This window comes from Macaca mulatta, chromosome 12 (assembly GCF_049350105.2).
Source record: "Macaca mulatta isolate MMU2019108-1 chromosome 12, T2T-MMU8v2.0, whole genome shotgun sequence".
NCBI classification, from domain to species: domain Eukaryota; kingdom Metazoa; phylum Chordata; class Mammalia; order Primates; family Cercopithecidae; genus Macaca; species Macaca mulatta.
In genome coordinates this window covers 27,102,840-27,126,916 of record NC_133417.1, presented here as the reverse complement: position 1 = coordinate 27,126,916, position 24,077 = coordinate 27,102,840, and the positions used below count along the sequence as shown (strand labels likewise).

The 24,077-nt window shown below is 37.6% G+C and overlaps 1 protein-coding gene and 1 pseudogene across 22 annotated transcripts in view; both read left to right on the top strand.

The window, feature by feature from the left end:
- ZRANB3 (zinc finger RANBP2-type containing 3) overlaps positions 1 to 24,077 on the top strand; it is a 321,989-nt gene that overhangs the window by 5,367 nt on the left and 292,545 nt on the right. For all 22 annotated transcript variants that reach the window (XM_077956903.1, XM_077956894.1, XM_077956902.1 and 19 more), the window contains exon 2: positions 18,770 to 18,937. Coding sequence is in view for 7 of the 22 variants with exons in the window: in XM_077956894.1 (XP_077813020.1) it covers positions 18,770 to 18,937 (168 nt within the window). In the remaining 15 variants the exon portion in view is untranslated. The remainder of the gene's footprint in view (positions 1 to 18,769; positions 18,938 to 24,077) is intronic.
- On the top strand, positions 12,464 to 15,593 carry LOC696220 (ras GTPase-activating protein-binding protein 1 pseudogene; annotated as a pseudogene).

Here is a 24,077-nt window from a genome sequence, read left to right as displayed (position 1 = left end):
CGATTCTCCTATCTCACCGTCTTGAGTAGCTGGGATTACAGGCACACACCACCACGACCGGCTAATTTTTAAATTTTTGGTGGAGACGGGGTTTTGCTATATTGGCCAGGTAGGTCTCGAACTCCTGACCTCAGGTGATCTGCCCGCCTCGGCCTCCCAAAGTGCTGGGATTACAGGCGTTAGTCATTGTGCCCAGCCCAATCCTGTTTTCATTTCTTTCGGATATGTACCCAGAAGTGCGATTGCTGAACAGATTAGGTTTTATAGGTAACGCTGTCATGTGTGCTCTCTTTGTATGCTTCCCTGATTATCCTTGAATCTAACCTTTTAGAAGTAGGTTTATTTAGCCACAAATACTCTGTGATCTCTAAGTTGCTCTTCAGAAAGGATGTTCCCATTTTCTTTCCTACTAATGGTGTTTGAGATCACCCATTCCCCGTGTTTTACTCTATTCAATCTGATCGTAAACAGCGACGGCTCACTATATTTCATTTGTATCTAGTTGAATTCTATTGATTGTGGAGCATCTTTCTTATGTTTATTATCCTTTGGTGTTGTCTCTTTTAAGTAGCCTGTTGCTGTCATTGTCTCTTAATATTTTTTAAAAATTACTGCATAGGCTGTTAATTCTTTGTCACATATTTCTCACGTCTTTACTCCCATTTTGAAATATCTTTTAACTTTTTAATTTTTTTCTTAGAAGTTTAAATTATTTTAATGTCCAAATCTATCCATCATTTTTTTTTCTAGCTTCTAATTTATTTGTGATGCTTAGAAATGCTTGCCCCACCCCAGATTAGTAAAAAATACTATGTATCTGATTAAAACTTTTTTTGTATTTTATAATTTAGCTGTAATTTTTTTGGTATAAGGAACAAAATAAAAATCTTTTTTAGGCTAAACCCGATACCATTTAGTAAATCATCTCTCCACACCCATTAATTTAAAATATCATTTTATCATATTCACAATTCTCATTTATACGTGGTTCTTTTTGGACACTGTTCTTTTTCATTGTTCTCTCTTTTCTTTGACTTGTACCATACCCATTATCTTAATTTCTGTAACTTTGTAATAATATGTTTAGGTGTCTAGAGGTAAGGTGTGCTCCCGCTCTTCTTTTTCCGTCATTTTCTTGTTATTTTCAGCTGTTCTTGTAATCTATTAGATTTTTGTCAAGTTAAAAATCTCTGCACTTTTATATTTTAACAAAATGCAAGTTTGACATTTATATAGATACCAAATGTGACTTCTTAAAGAAAGCCACATATTTCATTTCATAGTAACAATACAGAATTTTTCATGGGTGTCATCGAGGCTCAACGGGTCATTCTATCTTTGTTAAAACATATTTCTATTATAGAATTCTACAGGCCGGTCGCGGTGGTTCACTCCTGTAATCCCAGCACTTTGAGAGGCCGAGGCGGGTGGATCACCAGAGGTCAGGAGTTCGAGACCAGCCTGACCAACATGGTGAAACCACATCTCTACTAAAATACATAAAATTAGCCAGCTATGGTGGTGCATGCCTGTAGTTCCAGCTACTCAGGAGGCGAGGCAGGAGCTAGAACCCAGGAGGCTGGGGTTGCAGTGACCTGAGATTGTGCCATTGCACTCCAGCCTGGGCAACAAGAGCGAAACTCTTTGTCAAAACAAAAAAAAGAATTCGACCAAAATGGTTACAGTTTAAAAGCCCATCTTATTTTTTAAATTGTATAATCACTTTTTAAATACAGACAGTTGTATTTTGTAGCTGGCTTCCAGGAGAACCTGATAACTTCTAAATGCTCATCTCTAACTTATAACTATTTATCCCACTGTACTTCACAGCCTTCTCCAAGTACTTCAAATTCAGCATGTCCCAAATCATAGCCCATAATCTTTACCACTAAATCTGTTCCTCCTCTCTGTATTCTCTCGTTTGTTTATTTGTTCAAGGAATATTTATTGAGCATCTACTCAAAGAGGTACTGAATAATCAAGACTGTAGGCTGGAGTCTGCCTAGGCTTGATTCTTTGTTGTGTCATTTATTTGTGTTACCTTGGGCAGATTAATTGACCATCTGTGTCTCAGCTTCCTTATCTGTAAAATTGAGATAATAAGAATACGTACCTTAGAGGCTCTTGTGAGGATCAAATGATTTCGTATATGTAAAACCCTTAAAATAGTACCTGACACATAATAAGTGTGTGTTGCTTTTTTATTAATATTGTTTCTGTTAATCAGGCTGATGCTAGGTGCTAGAGCCCTGAAATAAAACCATAAGGAAGTCTGTGGTCCCTGATTTATGAAGGCATTCTAACAGAAGTGAGAGACAAAATTGCCAATTACAGTAAATATTTTAAGGAAACCAAGTGGTATTAAGGGAAATTTAGAGGAGTCCAGTTGGGAGCTATTGTGCTAATCCTGTTGAGCGGTGATGATGGCTTGGGTTTGGTGATAGCAGTGGAACTGGGGGAAAAAAAAGGATAGACTTGAGATACATTAATATTTTGGGAATAATGGATAATAAGTGGATTCAACTTGGTGGTTTAGGGAAAGGGAGAAATCAGGAATGAAAACGGTTTGAGTAACTTGCATGGTTGTACTATTTACTGAGACTATAGGGGCACACAGGTTTGGTGAGAAATCAAGACTGGTTTGGGACATTTAAGCTAAAAATGTCTGTGAGATATCCAAAGTGTCAGGTAGGTAATTAGATATAGGAGTCTAAAGCCAAGAGATTATGAATTGTATTACCTGGACTATTTGTGGTAGCCTTCTAAAAAGTTATTCCTGCCCCCACATTCATTTTTCTGAAGTTGACAAAGTAATCTTTGTAAAATAGCAACCTGATTACACTTTAAAAATTGCTTCCAATTCCTTACAGAGAAAAGTCCAAACTCTTAGCATGGCACCTCCTTGACTTGGCCTGTTTTTACTTCTTTACTGCATGTCACGAGGATCTTATTCTTTAGCTATACTAAACTGCTTAGGATTTTCTAAAACTTCTTTTTTCTTTTTCTTTTGAGATGGAGTCTCACTCTGTCGCCCAGGCTGGAGTGCAGTGGCGCGATCTCAGCCTGGCTAATTTTTGTATTTTTAGTAGAGACAGGTATTCACTATGTTGGCCAGGCTGGTCTTGAACTCCTGACCTCAGGTGATCTGCCTGCCTCGGCCTCCCACCGTGCTGGGATTACCCGCATGAGCCACTGTGCCTGGCTAGATTTTCTAAAATCTTTATGCCTTTGCAACTGTGGCTTCTTTCTCCCTGTTGGGGAAACCAGCCCCACACCACCCAGCAGGTACTCCAAGTCCAGCAGAGACAAAGGAATTAAAAAGAGAGAGTTTAAAAGGCAAGTCCAGGGGACTGCAGCGTAGGAGGCTTTCTCAAAGCCCTGAGCTCTCGGCCTCCATCGAATTTACTGGTTTACAAACTCTTTGTTCTTAGGGCAAATGGGAGGGGTAGGAAAGGAAGAGGAAAAGGATTAATCGTTCAATAAGATGTATAGCAGTGGCGGTTTCTGTGAATTTCCTCGAGCCAAGGCGTGAGAAATATGTGAATTGCGAGAGATCTTCTAAAATTTCCTAGCGTAGTGGTTTACAGAAAGAAGTCACCCAATAAGTGGGAATTATTTTATCATTAGACTGAAAACAGTTGCCTGTAGAAAGAAAGTTTGCAATATTCTTCATTTTAAAGTAATTGGAGGCTGAGGTGAAAGGATTGCTTAAGGCCAGGAGTTCCAGACCAGCCTTTGCAATGTAATGAGACCCTATCGCAACAAAAAAAAACAAAAACAAAAACAAAAACAAAAAAAAAACGTCCTGACCAAGATGGTGTAACCCCGTCTCTACTAAAAATACAAAAATTAGCCAGGCACAGTGGCAGACGCCTATAAGCCCAGCCCCTTGGGAGGCTGAGACAGGAGAATCGCTTGAACCCAGGAGCTGGAGGTTGCAGACAGACCAGATTGCACCACTGCACTCTAGCCTGGGTGACAGAGCGAGACTCCATCTAAAAAAAAAAAAAAAACAAAAACCAATTAGCCGGGTGTGGTGGCAGATGCCTGTAGTCCAAGCTGCTTGAGGGGCTAAGGCAGGAGGTTGTGTGAGCCTAGGAGTTTGAGGTTACAGAGAGCTAATATTGCACCTCTGTACTCCAGGCAGAGTGACAGAGCAAGACTTTGTCTCAAAAAAAAAAAAAAATTCATTTTTCTCTTTGAGGTGGAGTCTTACTCTGTCGCCCAGGCTGGATTACAATGGCATGAACTTGGCTCACTGCAACCTCCGTCTCCTGGGTTCAACCGATCTCCTGCCTCAGCCTCCCCAGTAGCTGTGATTACAGGCAAAGACCTGCCACCACGCCCGGCTAATTTTTTTATGTTTTATTTTTAGTAGAGATGGGGTTTTGCCATGTTGGCCAGGCTGGTCTTGAACACCTTACCTCAAATGATCCACCCTCCTCGGCCTCGCAAAGTGCTGGGATTACAGGTGTGAGCCACCATGCCCGACCAAAAAAGAAAAAAGAATTTAAGTGGGAAAAAAAAGATTTAATGAAGAGGGAGTGATTACTGATAGGTCCAGTAAGATGAAGACTGAGAATTCCTTACTTGCTTCCTTACTTTTACCTCCAATTCACAGCCTTTATACATACCATATACTCTTCCAAAAACACTCTTTGATCGCTTCCTCTCTGGTTAATGTTGTTCAAGTATCAACTTTGATGTGTGTATATTTAGAAGACTTCCAAACACTTAATCCGAAAAATTAGTTCTGTTCGTATGCTCCCTTAACACCCAGTACTTCCCCTATAGTCTTTCTTCAGAACTGCATGTAATAATATATTTACTATTATATATCCGGAGCCTAGTGCAATGTCTGCTACATGTGAACAACTGAATACTTATTTGTTGAATGCATGAAAAAATGAAATTCAGGGAGTTGGATGATTACTTTTTATGGGATATAACTGTTTATAGGGCCAGTATATTAATATTTAAAATAGATATTTTCACTGGGATTTAGCCCTGAAGTAGAGATGGAGCATTCATGTGATAAAAAGGGATGAAAGAGCCAAATATAGGTCTTACCTCTGCTGTTAGCTACATGATCTTGGAGTTTTATCTTTCTGGGTCTTGCTCTGTTTAGCTCACTGCAGCCTGGACCTCCCTGGCTCAAGTGATCTTTCTGCTGCTGCCTCCCAAAGTTCTGGGAGTACGAGTGTAATCATCATGCCCAAGCCAGGGTGTTTTTTTTTTTTTTTTGATCTAAAAAAGATCATACTGTTTGAGTTCATTGTAAATTCACAGGAGGTTGTAAGAAATAATGCAGAGAGATACTGTGGACCTTTCCCTAGTTTCCTCCAGTGGTAACATCTTAGAAAACTACAGTACAACCAAGATATTGACACAGTCAAAATAGAGAACATTTCCATCCCAGGAAGATCCCTCATTTTGCCTTCTTATAGCCACAATCACTTCTATCTCACCCCAACCTAATCACTAAAATATTATACATTTCTAAAATTTTGTCCTTTCAAGTAGGTTGTATAAAATGAAATAAAATAATAAATGGAATTAAAAATAATAAATGGACTCTCCCTGATGAACCACCTAATCTGAGGGACAGAAACAGTCTTCCCTGTCCAACAGTCAGCTCCAAATTCTCCCTCCTGAACCCTGTTATTTTGCAATTTTTGATAGCGACAAACAGAAGTAGGAAGCAAGATTAAGCAAACAAGGAGATAACATGCTGCAGTGCCTCCCAGCAGATAGATCTTCTCAGTAGGGGAAGCATCTAGAATAGCAGCTAAAAGTGTGGCATCTGACATCTATAGCCACGTGACCTGAGTTTGTGACCCAGCTCCATAACAACAAGTTACAGGACTATGGTGGCTGGCAAGATGGCTGAATAGGAACACCTCCAGTCTGCAGCTCCCAGCAAGATAACTCAGAAGGCCGGTGATTTCTGCATTTCCAACTGAGATTCTCAGCTCATCTCATTGGGACTGGTTAGATAGTGGGTGCAGCCCATGGAGGGCAAGCCCAAGCAGGGTGGGGCGTTTCCTCACCCAGGAAGTGCAAGGGATCAGGGAACTCCTTCCCTTAGCCAAGGGACTGTGCCATGAGGAACGGTGCATTCCAGCCCAGATACTACGCTTTTCCCGTGGTCTTTGTATCCCACAGACTAGGAGATTCCCTAGGGTACGTAAACCACCAGGGCCCTGGGTTTCAAGCACAAAACCAGGCGGCCCTTTGGGCAGACACCGAGCTAGCTGCAGGAGTTTTTCATACCGCAGTGGCTCCTGGAACACCAGTGAGACAGAACCATTCACTACCCTGCAAAGGGGGCTGAAACTAGGGAGCCAAGTGGTCTACCTCAGGAGATCCCACCCCCAGGAGGCTAGCAAGCTAAGATCCACTGGCTTGAAATTCTCACTGCCAGCACACATTCTGAAGTCTATCTGGGATGGGTGAGCGTGGTGCGGGGAGGGGCATTTGCCATTACTGAGGCTTGAGTAGGTGGTTTTCCCCTCACAGTGTAAACAAAGCTACTGGGAAGTTTGAACTGGGTGCAGAACCCACCGCAGCACACAAAGCCACTGTAGCCAGACTGCCTCTCTAGATTCCTCCTCTTTGGGCAGGGCATCTCTGAAAGAAAGGCAGCAGCCCCAGTCAGGGGCTTATAGATAAAATTCCCATCTTCCTGGGACAGAGCACCTTAGGGAAGGGGTGGCTGTGGTCACAGCTTTAGCAGACTTAAACCTTCCTGCCTGTCAGCTCCGAAGACAGCTGCATGTCTCCCAGCACAGTGCTCAAGCTCTGCTAAAGGGTAGACTGTCTCCTCAAGTGAGTCCTTGACCCCTATGCCTCCTGACTGGGAGACACCTCATACAGGAGAGTTCCGGCTGGCATCTGGCAGTGCCCCTCTGGGATGAAGCTTCCAGAGGAAGGAACAGGCAGCAACCTTTGCTGTTCTGCGGCTTCTGCTGGTGATACCCAGGCAAACAGAGTCTTGAATGGACCTCTAGCAAACTCCAACAGACCTGCAGCAGAGGGTCCTGACTGTTAGAAGGAAAACTAACATACAGAAAGGAGTAGCATCAATATCAACAAAAAGGACGCCCATACAAAAACCCATCTGAAGGTCACCAACATCAAAGACCAAAGGTAGATAAATCCACGAAGATGAGGAAAAAACAGTGCAAAAAGGCTGAAAATTCCCAAAACCAGAATGCCTCTTCTCCAAAGAATCACCACTCCTCGCCGGCAAGGGAACAAAACTGGATGGAGAATGAGTTTGATGAACTGACAGAAGTAGGCTTCAGAAGGTGGGTAATAACAAGCTCCTCCAAGCTTAAAGAGCATGTTCTAACCCAAGGCAGGGAAGCTAAGAACTTCAAAAAAAGGTTAGAGGAAAGAGAAAAAAGAATGAAAAGAACGAACAAAGCCTCCAAGAAATATGGGACTATGTGAAAAGACCAAACCTATTTTTGATTGGTGTACCTGAAAGTGACAGGGAGAATGGAACCAAGTTGGAAAACACACTTAAGGATGTTATCCAGGAAAACTTCCCCAACCTAGCACGACGGGCCAACATTCAAATTCAGGAAATACAGAGAACACCATAGAGATGCTTCTTGAGAAGAGCAACCACAAGACACATAATTGTCAGATTCACCAAGGTTGAAATGAAGGAAAAAATGTTAAGGGCAGCCAGAGAGAAAGATTGGGTTACCCGGGTGACAAAGGGAAGTTCATCAGACTAACAGCGGATCTCTCAGAAACCCTACAAGCCAGAAGAGAGCGGGGTCCAATATTCAACATTCTTAAGGAAAAGAATTTTCAACCCAGAATTTCATATCCAGCCAAACTAAGCTTCATAAGCAAAGGTGAAATAAAATCCTTTGCAGACAAACAATTGCTGAGAGATTTTGTCACCACCGGGCCTGCCTTACAAGAGCTCCTGAAGGAAGCAGTAAACTTGGAAAGAAACAACTGGTACCAGCCACTGCAAAAACATACCAAATTGTAAAGACCATCAACACTATGAAGAAATTGCATCAACTAATGGGCAAAATAACCAGCTAGCATCATAATGACAGGATCAGATTCACCTATAACAATATTAACCTTAAATATAAAAGGGCTAAATGACCCAACTGAAAGACACAGACTGGCAAACTGGATAGAGTGAAGACCCGTCGGTGTGCTGTATTCGGAAGACCCATCTCACATGCAAAGACACACATAGACTCAAATAAAGGGATGGAGGAATATTTACCAAGCAAATGGAAAGCAAAAGAAAAAAGAAAAAAAAACACAAAAAACAGGAGTTGCAATCCTAGTCTCTGGTAAAATAGACTTTAAACCAGCAAAGATCAAAAGAGATAAGGGCATTATATAATAGTAAAGGGATCAATGCAACAAGAAGACATAACTATCCTAAATATATATGCACCCAATACAGGAGCACCTAGATTCATAAAGCAAGTTCTTAGAGACCTACAAAGAGACTTAGACTCCCATACAGTAGTAGTAGGACATTTGGAGATTTTAACACATCACTGCCAATATTAGACAGATTAATGAGACAGAAAATTAACAAGGATATTCAGGACTTGAACTCAGCTCAGGGCCAAGCAGACCTAATAGATGTTTATAGAATTCTCCACCCCAAATCAACAGAATATACGTTCTTCTCAGCATCACATCACACTTATGCTAAAATTGACCACATAATTGGAAGTAATGCACTCCTCAGCAAATGCAAAAGAACGGAAATCATAACAAACAGTCTCTCAGACCACAGTGCAATCAAATTAGAATTCAGGATTAAGAAACTCACTCAAAACCGCACAACTACATGGAAACTGAACAACCTGCTCCTGAATGACTGCTAGGTAAATCACGAAATGAAGGCAGAAATAAGTTCTTTGAAACCAATGGGAACAAAGACACAATGTGCCAGAATCTCTGGGACATAGCTAAAGCAGCGTTTAAAGGGAAATTTATAGCACTAAATTCACACAGGAGAAAGCGGGAAAGATCTAAAATTGACACCCTGACATCACAAACAAATTCAAAAGCTAGCAGAAGATAAGAAATAACTAAGATCAGAGCAGAATTGAAGGAATTAGAGAACTATTAGTAGCCTACCAACCAGAACAGCCCAGGACCAGACAGATTCACAGCTGAATTTGTACCAGAGGTGCTAAGAGGAGCTGGTACCATTCCTTCTGAAATTATTCCAAACAGTAGAAAAAGAGGGACTCCTACTTAATTCGTTTTATGAGGCCAGCATCATCTTGATACCAAAACCTGGCAGAGACATAACAAAACAAGATGATTTCTGGCCAGTATCCCTGATGAACATCGATGCGAAAATATTCAATAAAATACTGGCAAACCAAATCCAGCAGCACATCACAAAGCTTATCCACCAAGATCAAGTTGGCTTCATCCCTGGGATTCAAGGCTGGTTCAACATACGCAAGTCAATAAATGTAATCCATCACATAAACATAACCAATGACAACACATGATTATCTCAATAGATGCAGAAAGGGCCTTCCATAAAATTCAACATCCCTTCATGCTGAAAAAAACTCTCAATAAACTAGGTATTAATGGAATGTATCTCAAAATAATAAGAACTATTTATGACAAACTCACGGCCAATATCATACTGAATGGGTGAAAGCTGAAAACATTCTCTTTGAAAACCGGCACAAAGGATGCCTTCTTTCACCACTCCTGTTCAACATAGTATGGTAGTTCTGGCCAGGGCAATCAGGCAAGAGAAAGAAATAAAAGGTATTCAGATAGGAAGAGAGGAAGTCAAATTGTCTCTGTTTGCAGATGACATGATTGTATATTTAGAAAACCCCATCATCTCAGCCCCAAATCTTCCTAAGCTGATAAGCAACTTCAGCAGAGTCTCAGGATACAAAATCAGTATGCAAAAATCACAAGCATTTTTATACACTAGAATAGAGAGCCAAAACATGTTTGAACTCTCATTCACAATTGCTACAAAGAGAATCAAATACCTAGGAATACAACTTACAATGGAGGTGAAGGATCTCTTCAAGGAGAACTACAAACCACTGCTCAAGGAAATAAGAGAGGGCACAACAAATGGAAAAACATTTCATGCTCATGGATAGGAAGAATCAATATCGTGAAAGTGGCCATACTGCCCAAAATAACTTACAAATTCAATGCTGTCTCCATCCAGCTACCTTTGACTTTCTTCACAGACTTAGAAAAAACTACTTTAAATTTCATATGAAACCAAAAAAGAGCCCACATAGCCAAGACAATCCTAGGCAAAAAGAACAAAGCTGGAGGCATCGTACTACTGACTTGAAACTATTCTACAAAGCTACAGTAACCAAAGCAGCATGGTACTGGTACCAAAACAGATATATAGATCAGAACACAGGCCTCAGAAATAATACTACACATCTATAACCATCTGATCTTTGACAAACCTGACAAAAACAAGAAATGGGGAAAGGATTCCCTGTTTAATAAATGGTGTTGGGAAAACTGGCTAGCAGAAAACTGAAACAGGACCCCTTCCTTACACCTTATCCAAAAATTAACTCAAGATGGATTAAAGACTTAAACATAAGACCTAAAACCATAAAAACCTTAGAGGAAAACCTAGGCAATACCATTCAGGACATAGGCATGTGCAAAGACTTCATGTTTTCGCTTTTAGTGTTATCTAAAGCCATACCATAACCCAAAATTACAAAGATTTGCTCTTGTGTTTTCCCCTTGAAGTTTTATAGTTTTAGCTGTTATTTTTTTTATTTTTATTTTTTAGCTGTTATGTTTTAATCTTTGTTCCATTTCAAGTTAATTTTCATATGCAGCTGAGGTGGGGGTTTAATTTCATTCTTTTATATGGACATCTAGTTGTCTCAGCACTATTTGTTGAAAAAGTTACTCTTTGCCTATTGAATCCTCTTAGCACCCTTGTCAAAACTCAATTGACTGTAAATGTAAGGGCTTGTTTCTGGACTTTCAGTTCTGTTCCATTGACCTAGCTGGTTGTCATTATGCTAGTAGTGCTACACTGTCTTGATTGTTATCACTTTGTAGTAAATTTTACAACCAGGAAGTAGAAGTCCTCTAGCTTTGTTCATTTTCAAGATTGTTTTGGCTATTCTGGGTTCCTTGCATTTCCATATGAATTTTAGGATCAGCTTGTCAGTGATTGAATCTTGAAAGTGTAATCAGCTGTGCATTCCTGAAATAAGCCCACTTCAGTCTTGGTGTCTTAGTCTTTTAGTTACTGCTATATTCGGTTTGCTAATATTTTGTTTACCTATGAATATGAGAGATTGTATTATGTATGTTTTTTCTTGTAATGTGCTTGTGAGATTGTTTAGGCTGGCTTCACACAATGAGCTTGAAAATAATACTCCTGTCTTTGCACCAAATGGGTCAGATTTGTTTATTGTGTTCTTGAAATCATCTTTATCCTGTTACAATTTTAATCAGCTTGCATAATCAATTACTGAGAGACATGTGTTAAACTTTTCCACTGTGGTTATAGATAGATATGGTTGTGTCAAATTTTCCTTTTACTTTTATCAGTTTTTGCCTTGTATATTTATTAAGATATATTTCGTGGCTAAATTTTTCTAATAAATATTTTATCATTATAAAATGCTCTTGTTTATTTTAATATATATTTTTTTTTTTGCCTGAAACCTATGTTATAATGTAAAGCAATACCAGCTATACTTTGGCATGTATGTCTTTTTTAATTCTTTTACTTTCAATGTTTATGAATCCTTCTATTTAAGGATATGTGTTTTAAAAGCAGCATGTAAATTTATATATTTTTTAATTTAATATAGGAGTCTTTTCATTTGTTTTTAGTCCATTTACATTTAATATCTTTTCTAATTTACTAATTTTTATCTATTCTGCAGTAAATTTCATCCAATACATTCTTAATTAAAAAAAAAAAATTATCTCCCCAAAGTGTATATAGTTGTCTTCACCAGCCATTTACTTGTTATTTCCAAAATAAGTCTCTAGGTAGTGTGTTTTAACAATATCTGATTCTCCTCAATACAATTCTACTATTTACTTAAATGAGTCAGTGAATTAATTCCAGTTGAATTTGCCTTGTTCTCAATTGAGTACAAAAACACTGTCTTGATCTAAAAGATGGAAAATAAATACTTCCTTCATTCTTTTTTTCAAGTGTTGCTTACCAAGCGAATTGCTTAGAAAATAAGTTCTACTAGATTTTGCTTTCACTAAATTTCCCTAGCCAATATTGTCATTTTGATTTTAATAACATGGTATTAAAAATTATGTAATGCTGGTGCAGACACAGTTGCGTGAGGGGTTTCTGCCATCATCAGTGCTGTGTAGCAGAGCTAGTTCCTCTCCCTCTCAGCCGCGCAGGTTTGGACATATTTGACTTTCCCCCCAGGTTGAATTGACCAAAGCAATGGTGATGGAGAAGCCTACTCCCCTGCTGGTTGGGTGGAAATTTGTGAGACAGCATTACGCACTGGTGAACCAGGCCCTAGATATGCTGCATAGATTTTATGGAAAGAACTCTTCTCATGTCCATGGGGGATTGGATTCAAATGGAAAGCCAGCAGATGCAGTCTTTGACAGAAAGAAATCCACAGGAAAGTGATGTCACAAAACTTCACCAACTGCCACACCAAGATTCTCCATGTTGATGCTTATGCTATGCTAAATAATGGTGTGGTAGTCCAGGTGATGGTGCTTCTCTCTAACAACAACCAGGCTTTGAGGAGATTCATGCAGATGTTTGTACTTGCTCCTGAGGGGTCTATTGCATATCAGTTCTATGTTCATAATGATATCCTCAGACACCAAGATGGGTTTGTCACTGAGCCTCAGGAGGAGTCTGAAGAAGAAGTAGAGGAACCTGAAGAAAGACAGCAATCACCTCTGATTCTGGAACTTTCTATGATCAGGCAATTGTCAGTAATGACATGGAAGAACATTTAGAGGAGCCAGTTGCTGAACTGGAGCCTGATCCTGAACCAGAACCAGAACAAGAACATGTATCTGAAATCCAAGAGGAAAAGTTTGAGCTTGTATTAGAAGAAACTGCTCCTGAGGATGCTCAGAAGAGTTCTCTAGCACCTGCAGACATATCTCAGACAGTATAGGAAGACTTGAGGACATTTTCTTGGGCATCTGTGACCAGTAACAACCTTCCACCCAGTGGAGCTGTTCCAGTTACTGGGATACCTCCTCATGTTTGCAAAGTACTAGCTTCACAGCCCTGTACAGAGTCTAAGCCTGAATCTCAGGTTCCACCACAGAGACCTCAAAGGGATCAAAGAATACGAGAACAACAAATAAATATTCCTCCCCAAAAGGGACCCAGAGCAATCTGTGAGGCTGGTGAGCAAGGTGACATTGAACCCCGAAGAATGGTGAGACACCCTGACAGTCACCAACTCTTCATTGGCAACCTGCTTCATAAAGTAGACAAATCAGAGCTTAAAGATTTCTTTCAAAATTATGGGAACATGGTGGAGTTGCACCTAACAGTGGTGGGAAATTACCCAATTTTGATTTTGTTGTGTTTGATGATTCTGAGCCTGTTCAGAAGGTCCTTAGCAACAGGTCCATCATGTTCAGAGGTGAGGTCCGTCTGATTGTGGAAGAGAAGAAGACTCATCTGCCAGGGAAGGGGACCCACGAGATGATCGCCTTTGTGGACCTGGAGGCCCTTTAGGTGGGCTGGGTGGTGGAATGAGAGGCCCTCCTTGTGGAGGCATGGTACAGAAAGCAGGATTTGGAGTGGGAAGGTGGCTTGCTCCACGGCAGTGAATCTTCATGGATCTTCAGGCGGCCATATGAACCCTAGTTCCTACAGAATGGTGAATTTCTTCGACCAGCCTTTGGTATCTTGGAGTATGACCCCAGTTTGTTATAAACTGCTTTAGTTAGTATAATTTTACTTCTTTTGTGTGTTAATGGTGTGTGCTCCTTCTCCCTCTCTTCCCTTTCCTGGCCTTTAGTCTTTCACTTCCAATTTTGTGGAATGATATTTTAGGAGTAATGGATTTTTAAAGAAGAAGAAGAAGAAGAAAAAAAAAAGACCAAATTTCCTTGCTTATTTTGCACGTACAGACTGGATTTTTTTTCTAACAGCCATTTCCCCAAAGGAATGTGTCTTGCGTTATTGCTGACATTTGGTACATTTCATTCATTGGAATATTTCTTACTTTCTGTGTTTTCAAAAACCTGTGAGAAATACAGGATTTGATAACATTTTGAAGGCAGGAAAACCCCAAACTGTTTCTTCTTTGAGAGTCATGACCACTTTCTGGTGTGGAGAAATTGCCATTGGAAAATTTGACAATTTTGATTCTCACTGGTAATGTTTAAAAACTGAATAAAAGGAATATAATTTTTATTTTGATATAGGATCATGAAACATTTCTAAAACCTGTTTTTACAGTGGGTTTGGAAAATTTGCCAATTTTGATTCTGACTGGTATGTTTAAAATTTGGAAAATTTGACAATTTTGATTCTCGCTGGTATGTTTAAAAACTGAATAAAAGGAATAGAATTTTTCTTCAGATGTAGGATCACAAAACAGTTCTAAAACCTACTGTTTTTACCATTGAAATTTCAATTGTGATATAGGTTTTAAATGTCTAGAATGCAACTAGATAGGCTTTTCTTGAACTGTTAGTTTTTTTGAAGTAGAGTTTTTTCATGTTTAATTTGTATTTGTAAAAAAACAAAAGACAAAATATTCCCAAAACCCAGATAACAACCGTAACAAAACTGTTGTGCCTTCTGTTTATCTTTTAGATTTGGCAATTGTTTAAAGAAAAATAATTTTTTAATATCTGGATTTGTTGTATTAGGTTCAGAGTATGTGGGGAATTGTAGAAACCCTCTTTTATCATCTTGTATGTCTTCTGTTAACATGTCTGTTATATCTTATTCTAAAATTGAGTCTCAAGCTAGAATCCCTTTGAAGACAGATGCTTCTATAGAGGTTCTTTGACCTAAATGGTTCAGCATTTGTAGTAAGTTTTATTCTGGTGTCTAATCAGACTCCTATTCATAGCCCGTAAGAAGGAATGTGACTTTAAATGGACTTTGCTGATGTGCTCCTGTCCACATTATTTTTTCTTTAAGTCATAGCCATATGGTAAATTTTCTGTTTTGTTATGGTTCTCTTTAATTGATGGGCATGCAGTGGGTGTTTCTTGGAAATGGTTAATGATTATGAAAATCTTTCCAGAAGAAAAAATTTTTAAAAAGTATGTATTGCTGGTTTCATTTTGATAGGCTTCCCCCGCCTTACTGCAAGTAAATTAATATACATATATTGACTAAAACCTTTTAAGCTAAACCTGTGAACTGAATACAGTATTCATGATTAAAGAGATATGCACATTATTATAACTGTTAATTTCTTGGTAATCTAGAATGAAGATAAAATCTGCATCTTCTTTTATTAATGTAACGTTGGTTACAACTGACTTTTTGTAGCGATTAAATCTATGTGGCCGAACCTACATGAGATATTCGTTGTTATACCTTTTTTACTTTAGATCCTATAAATAGAAAATAATATTTTAAAAATTATTTTTAGGATTAACAAAAACATTCATGTTCTATTCATTAGATTGTACCACTACATGTTTTTAAGTTCTTTATGTATCCAAATATCTACTTAAATCAGCAATGAGCCACACTATAATCTTAAGTTCAACTGAAATTTTTTTCTGTACATTTTCATAATGTTTTAGATTTCTTTAATCTTCACATTTAAATAACTATTTTTTCTCTTATTTGTGACTATTAAAACAAATTTTTGATTAATATAACTTTAGTTTCATTGTTTATTTTTAAAAATATTGTGCCTGAGTCAGTCCTCATAAAAATAAATCATGTAAGTGGCAGAGTGACCCCAAGTTACCACATTTTTTTGGAGTGTCTATTAAAATTTTTAGTAAAATCGTAAAGTGCAAAGGAGTCGTTTTGCTTTGTTTTGTTATTCTCCCTCTCCCCCTCTCTTTCTTCTTTTCTTTTCCTTTCCTTTCCTTTCCCCTTCCCTTCCCTTCCCTTCCCTTCCCTTCCCTTCCCTTCCCTTCCCTTCCCTTCCCCCTCCCCTCCCCTCCTCTTCCCTCCCCTCCCATCCCGAGTGCAGTGACAAGATCATAGTTCCAATTCCTGGGCTTAAGCAGTCCTCTCAAGCCTCCCAAGTAGTTGGGACTACAGGCATGCACCCCCACAACCGGCTAATTTTATGATCTTTTGTAAGCAACAGGATCTCGATATTTGCCCTGGCTGATCTTCAGCTCCTGTCCTCAAACTATTCTCCTGCCTCAACCTCCCAAAGTGTTGGGATTACAGTGATGAGCCACTGCACCCAGCAAAGAAAAAAAAAAAAAGGAGTCTTAAATAAAGATGATAAACAGCAAAATTATTTTAAGTTTTTACTTCTTGCCAGTGTTCCACCCTGAAACATTGCATCCTTCATCCCATTGACCCTAAAAAGTGCTTCTGAAACTCCTGTTACTTCTGGAAAGTGGACATGGTTTTCTGCTGCTGTTAGCCTTGCCAGAATGAATTTTACTTAATCTCTGCTCCTTTGAGTTTTGACTTTCTAAAGTCCACAATAGGTATATCTGATTAGTAGCTCCAAGGCAGGCTGGGAAAGTGATATTTCTCATGTGTATCCAGCCTCTATCTCTCCCTATAGGAACTTAGGCTCATATATTTTCAAGCATACCTGACATTTCCACTTCGTATCTTATAACCATCTCAAAGGATATCTATTGATCATTTTTCTCCCCTATTTATTTATTCTGTAGTCCTCACTATCCCAGCCAATTGCATCACTAACTCACTCCATCACTCTAGGTCCACATTTTGATTCTACGTTTCTCTTATTCTCTACGTGTACTGCATCAGCAGGTGCTGTTTGCTTTACCTCTGATACACTTCCTGAATCTTTTCAGTTTCACTGTTAAAGGTTTTTTGCCTTGTCTGTTGCAACCTGAAAACAGTTTTTCTGCTTTCATGCTTTCCCTTTTTGCTCCATTCTCTATTCCTTGCTAAGTTTTGTTATGGGGGTGGTGGTGTTGAGAGGGTCCTATGGAGGCCCACTCATAAGTGTTTATGAGGACCTTATTCAGACAGAACTGACTCATAAATCATTTCTAAATTCGGTTGCCTACTGAAGCAGTGGAGGCTTTGTTGACTGGCCAAATCCTGTAAGAATATTTATCTCCTGGCTCCTTATTAATATCTTTGTCTCCTTCAGGTGTTTTTTGAAATGTAAGTCAGATTGTGTCATTCCCCTGTTTAAACCTTCCATGGAGTACTGTCCAATAGAACTTTGAGTGAAGAGAGAAATGTTCTGTATCTTTACTATTAAATATCATAGCTTGGACCAGACATATGTTACTGTTGAGCCCTTGAAACATGGCTGGTGAAACTGGAGAACCGAATTTTCAAATTTAAATAGTCCCATTTGCTTAATGGTGTATAGGACAGCAAACTCCATTAGCATTCCTTCCTTCTTAAAAAGGAATCCAAAGTTATTATCAAGGCTGTATATGATTTGGCTCTTGTTTATCTCGGTAGCTTCATCTTATACCATTCCCTCCTTTGGGTCATCAGCCACATTGGCTTTTTTTTTTTCTTTATTTTTGAGATGGAGTCTCGCTCTGTTACCCAAGCTGGAGTGCAGTGGTGTGATCTCAGCTCACTGCAACTTCCTCCTCCTGAGTTCAAGTGATTGTCATGCCAGGATTACAGGCATGTGCCACCACACCCAGCTAATTTTTGTATTTTTAGTAAAGACAATGTTTCGCCACATTGACCAGGCTGGTCTCGAACTCCTGACCTTGTGATCCACCCACCTCGGCTTCCCAGACTGCTGGGATTACAGGCGTGAGCCACTGCGCCTGGCCCGCAAACTTTTTTTAAAAGATGAAATGAGATAATATATAAACAGAAGGCAGGGTACCATCTAAATACAAAATATTATTATATTATAAATACAAAATAATATTATATTATTTGATAGGCATTGTAGTGTAGTGGTATAATAGGACATTTTCTTCCAGTGAGAATATGATTTATAAGAATTTACAGATATATGAAATTTTTATGTCATAGAAAATTAAAATAACATCTGTGGAAAACCAGGGGGTGAGGAAGGTGTTAATCAGGCAGAGTTATACTGTGGATTCAGCTCATTTAAAAAATTAATTTTAATATTTAAACAATTTAATAATACATTAATTACGATAAATTTGATTTTGTAGTTAATGTCTTTGTATTTTATAATTTTTTAAAATGCAGCTTTACCTCACTCTTAGAAAATCTGGTGTGATATGAAAATGTGGATCCATAAAAGGATAAATTATTAAAGGACTCATCTTTCTCTAGCAGATTCATCCCTTATTTTAAAAATTATCCAATTTGTGGAAAATGTAGTTGTATTTGTAATTTATTAGTAATACATTTGTGGCGTTAAGCTGGTGTATGGTATTAGGGCTTGAAATAGTGCATGCTGAGTTCCTAGAGAGTGCATTAAGTGATTGTTTTCAAACTCAGTGCTGTGAATTTTCTTAGTAGCTTACTGTGAGAATATGATTTAGTTTATATAAATGGTATGTCAAAGCTATTAATAAGTGCTTTAATATTATTTATATGTGATTCTGTAACATACTTAGTAATATCTATTTCTTACACCCCTTCCTTTTTTGTTGTTTCTTTGTTTTTTAGGATCATCATGCCTAGGGTTCATAACATAAAAACGTCTCTCACACCTCACATTTCTTGTGTGACAAGTGAATCTGAGAAACTGCTGGACTTTTTGCCTGACAGACTAAGAGCAAAGCTGCTTCCATTCCAGAAAGATGGCATCATTTTTGCCCTCAAAAGAAATGGCAGGTAAAATTCTTCTTTTAAGACATGCTAAAAATGTTAAATTCCTGGCAAGTGTATTAAAAACAAAGTTCTGTTCAAACTATTCTTTTCAAACAATCTTTTTTTGGTAGAATTGATTGTGACTAAGTTAGCTTTATCCATTTACTATGGTTGACTTATACTTCATGTTGAAATATGCCGAACCAATTGTGATTTCTTAAGAGAAAGTATGTTCAGTTATCTTAATAATTTCAGTTACCAGATATTCTCAGCAACTCATATATTGACAGTTTTCTAGAATGTTGCTTTCACATGAAACTAATTCAACTTACTTCCATCGTTTTTTGTTTTTCTTTGTCTCTTACCAGAAGGATTTTTTTTTTTTTTTTTTTTTTTTTTTTAAACAGACTCTGCCCTTTTACCCAGGCTGGAGTGTAGTGGCATGATCTTGGCTCACTGCAACCTCTGTCTCTTGGGTTTAAGTGATTCTGCCACATCAGCCTCCTGAATAGCTGGAACTATGGGGTGCACACCACCACACCCGGGTAATTTTTGTTTTTGTTTTGTTTTTTTTAGGGATGGGTTTTCACCATGTTGCCTAGGCTGGTCAAACTCCTGGGCTCAAGTGATCCTTCTGCCTTGCCTCCCAAAGTGCTGAGATTACAGGCATGAGCCACTGCACCCATCCATTGTATTTTTATTCATTTTATTTTTCACCTTAGATTTAGCAACTTCTGGGTGTGTCTTATGAGTACCTTATAGTACTGTCTGTATTTCTTTACTTCTTTCAAACTTCATGATAGTTATATGATCTCTTCCATCAAATTGGGCCATTATATGGTTTTCTATATTTTTAAGGATAGCATTGTCTTAGTTCCACAGTCACATATATCATGTACTTTCTCTTCAACATTTTATTATGAACAATTTAAAAAACATACAACGAAATTGAAAGAATGTTAGAGTAAATGCTTGGTAGAGTCAACACACGCAGTTTATTATTAACATTTTGCCATGCTTGGTCTATCACGTATTTATCTATTAATCCATCCCTCTATCCTTCTACCCCATCAGTCCGTTTTATTATTTTCATTTATTTCAAAGTAAATTACAAACATTATTATACTTTCTCATATATACTTAAGTATATGTATGATTAACCAGAATTCATATTTGTTTACAGATTTTTTTCTGTTGTGATTTAATTAATGAAATGTACAAACCTTGACAAATGCATATACTTTTATAACCCAAACCCATCATCCTAGAAAGTTACTTCATTCCCTTTCTGAGTCAGTCCCCACTCTCACATTGATCTGATGTTTTTTATTTTGCCTGTTTTTAGTGGTTTATATAAATGGAATCCAGTTGTATGTGCTGTTTATGAAAAACTTTTTTAAATTGTTGTAGTCTTATTGAGATTCATGTATTAGTAGTTTGTTTATATTGTACACATTTGTATTTATAACTGTTAGTTGACACTTAAGGTTATATACCTGGTGTTTTTCACCTTACACCTGCATCTTCTCAGTTTCTCCACCCTAGACATCACTTCTGTAGATTTCCATTGCTTTTATGGAGTTAGAAAAGTTGTACTCTTTCATATTCACATTGTTAACCGTCCTCAAATTCCTGAAGATTCAGTCACAAATGACATTTTAAACTGCCATTTGACAGCCTTTAGCTCCTTTAGGTATTTCATATTTTGTGTGGTTGGGCTTCTCACTATGGCAGAGTAGAAAGAACATACGCTTTAGGTTTAGACTTGGTTTAAATCTGAGCCACTTACTATTTCTGTGATGCTGTGCATGCTTCTTTAACAATTCATACTTCAGATTCATTAACTATAAAATGGATTTTATAATCCTAATTACTGTGGTTAGAAAAGAAGACCAAGTTCTTCATAATGGTGAAATAAAATGCCTTTTCCCTTTTTTGTATCTAGACTTAGTAATTTCCAAACACTTGTCCCTGGACTGTTAACCAGTCCTAACAAAATATGGATACATGTAGCAAAATGAGAAAATAAAAACTGTGCTGTTCATAAAGCAAAATTCATTCATTTTAGAGAACCTTCATTTATTTTGAGCTTAAGTCTTCTTTTTTGGAGGCTTAGAATTGTCCTTTCTTTTCTGAAAACATGATGTTAGTTGCAGAAAGTTTTTATTATATTATTTGGCAAATGAAAACTGGGGAAATGTTTCCCATCAAGTTTTTTGTTTACTTGACCATGAAATAGTAATTTCAGGATTTAAAAATAATTTCAGGATATATTTTATCTTGAGTTCATTCTTCAGTAATATTTTCGTTGGCAATATAGGTCTGCTTTAATAGTTATTTTTTTCTTAGCACTTAGAAGGTTGTATCCTCCTGTCTTCTGGCTTCCATAATTGTCATTGATAATATACCCCTGAGTCTCAAAATAGCACCTTACAGATGACTTATTTATTACAAAGGGAAAAGTTACAAAATGGCCAAGCTTGGTATTGCTAATAGTGGGATAGCCACATGCTTAATGTGGTGCACAGAAGAGACATAACATTACCTTATGTGGTGTTCTTACTGGAAACATTTGATCTGGGAATCATGGTGAAACTGTCCAACTAATCCAGAATGTAGAACATTTTTTCATGCCAACTGACTTGGACTCTTCAAAGGATTCAGTGTCATCAAAATCAAAGGAAGTAGTGTATCAAGGAAGGTCTCTAAATTGAGAGAGACCTCTAATAACCATACCATCTAAAAGTAATGCACAAGCCTTGGTTAGATCCTGGATCAGTAAAAAGAAAAACTTTAGGGAATGCTTTTAAGATCACTGGGAAAATTTCATCTGGACTCTATTTAGATGATGTTATTGGATTAATGTTGATTATCTTAGATGAGGTAATGGTGTTGTCATTGAATAGAAGAATGTTCTTGTTTCTAATAAATGCATGATAAAGAATTTTCAGACAATAACAATAGTGCTATTGTTAGTGCTATACTTTCTACATTTTCCCAAAAGGGAAGGACTTATGTTCAGAAACATTTTGAGTGGATGAGCCAAAATGTTAACAGTGTGAATTTAGTGAGTAGTATATTCTGGTGGGTGTCTTCATTGGTGAGTGGTATAATCTGCGGGGTATGCTCATTGAATTATTCTTTTTTGCTTTTCTGTGAGTTTGAAATTTTTTTAAATAAAAAAAAAATCCGTCCAATTTTTGTTCCTTTGTGCATCATCTGACTTGAAGATTTTCTCGTCTTTGGAGTTCTGCAGTTTCACTATACTTTATTCAGTATGGTTTTCTTTTTATTTATCCTGTTTAGGATTATTGTGCCTTTTAAATCTGGGATTTGTGTTTGTTGATTCTAGGAGATTCTCAGCTATTCCCTCTTCAAATATTGCTTCTCCCCCGTTTGTTTTGTCTGCTGCAATTCCAGTTAGATTTATACTTGACCTTTTTCTTTCATCCTATGCCTCTATTAATGTCTCTTATATATTTTCTGTTTATTACATTATGACTGTTTTCAAGTTCTCTTATACAATTCATAACCAGCTGGTCTAATCTGCTGTTTAACCAACCTATTCAGTTTTTTTAAAGTACTTTTTATTTTATTTTATTTTTTACTGATATGTAATTTACATGGACAAAGGTATACAGATTGTGAATGTACAGCTTGAGGAATTTTCACAGTGTAGCATCACCAAGATCGAGAAATAGAACATTGCCAGCATCACAGAAACCTCCCTCTTATCCCTTCCAATCGTTACTACTTCCTTTCTCTCGAAAAGTAACCACTATCCTGACTTCTAACATTATAGATTGCTTTGCCTGTTCAACTATATTATTGTAATTGTATATTCTTTTGTATCTTGTTTTTCTCAACATTATTGTGAGATCAATCTATGTTTTTGTATGTGGTTGTAGTTCGTTCATTCTCATTGCCATGTAAAATTCCATCTTGTGAATATACCATAATTTATTCATGCCACTGTGGAGCATTTGGGTTATTTCTAGTTTGGGGCTCATAAAATAGTAATGATATGAATGTTCTTATACAAATCTTTTGGTGAACGTATATACACACTTTGATGTGTATCTATGAAGAAGAATTGTTGGATCATAGGGTGTGCGTGTATTCCATTTTAGTAGATAATGCCTATATTAGTTTGCTAGGACTATCATAAAAGCATACTGCAACTAGGTGGCTTAAACAACAGAAATTTATTTTCCCACAGTTTTGGAGGCTAGCAGTCCAAAATTAAGGTGTTGGCAGGGTTGATTCCTCTTGAGAGCTGTGAAGGAATTGTCTTTTCCAGGGCTCTCTTCTTGACTTATAGGCTACTGTTTTCTTCCTATTTCTATTCAAATTATCTTTCCTCTGTTTATGTCTCTAGTTCCAAATTTGCCTTTTTTGTATGGACACTAGTCATATTCGGTACATTGGTGATACCCTAATGACTTCATCTTAAGTAATTATGTCTGCAGTGACCATATTTCCAAATAAGGTCACATTTTGAGGTACTGGGGGTTTGAACTTCAGCATATGAATTTTGGCGATATGTAATTCAACCCATACCTCTGCTAAACATTTTCCAATGTAATTTCACCAATTTTTTCTTGTATCAACAGTGTTTAAGAGTTCCATTTATATCTCATCCTCACCAACACTTCATTTTGCCTATCTTTATTTTCATTTTAGATATTCTGGTAGGTATATAGTGATGTATATTGAGGTTTTTATTTACATTTCTCTGATGATAAGTAAAATGTAATACCTTATCATATGCTTATTAGTCATTTGGACATCTTTTGTTAAGTGCCTGTTCATGTCTAATCTGTTTTTCTTCTGGATTGTCTATTTGCCTTTTTCTTATTGTTTTGTAGGAGTCCTTTTGTCAGATTTATATTCTGGATATGAGTCTTTTATCAGGTATATTTATTGCAAGTAAATTTTCTCAGGTTGTGTTTTGCCTTTTCCTTGTCTTAATGATGTCTTCTGATAAGCAGAGATTCTCAATTTTAATGTCATCTTACATCATCTTTATCCGTATTTGTTCTATACCTGGCACTTTTTTTTTTTTTTTTTTGAGACAGAGTCTTGCTCTGTCTCCCAGGCTGGAGTGCAGTGGCCCTATCTCTGCTCAGTGCAACCTCCACCTCATGGGTTTAAGCAATTCTCC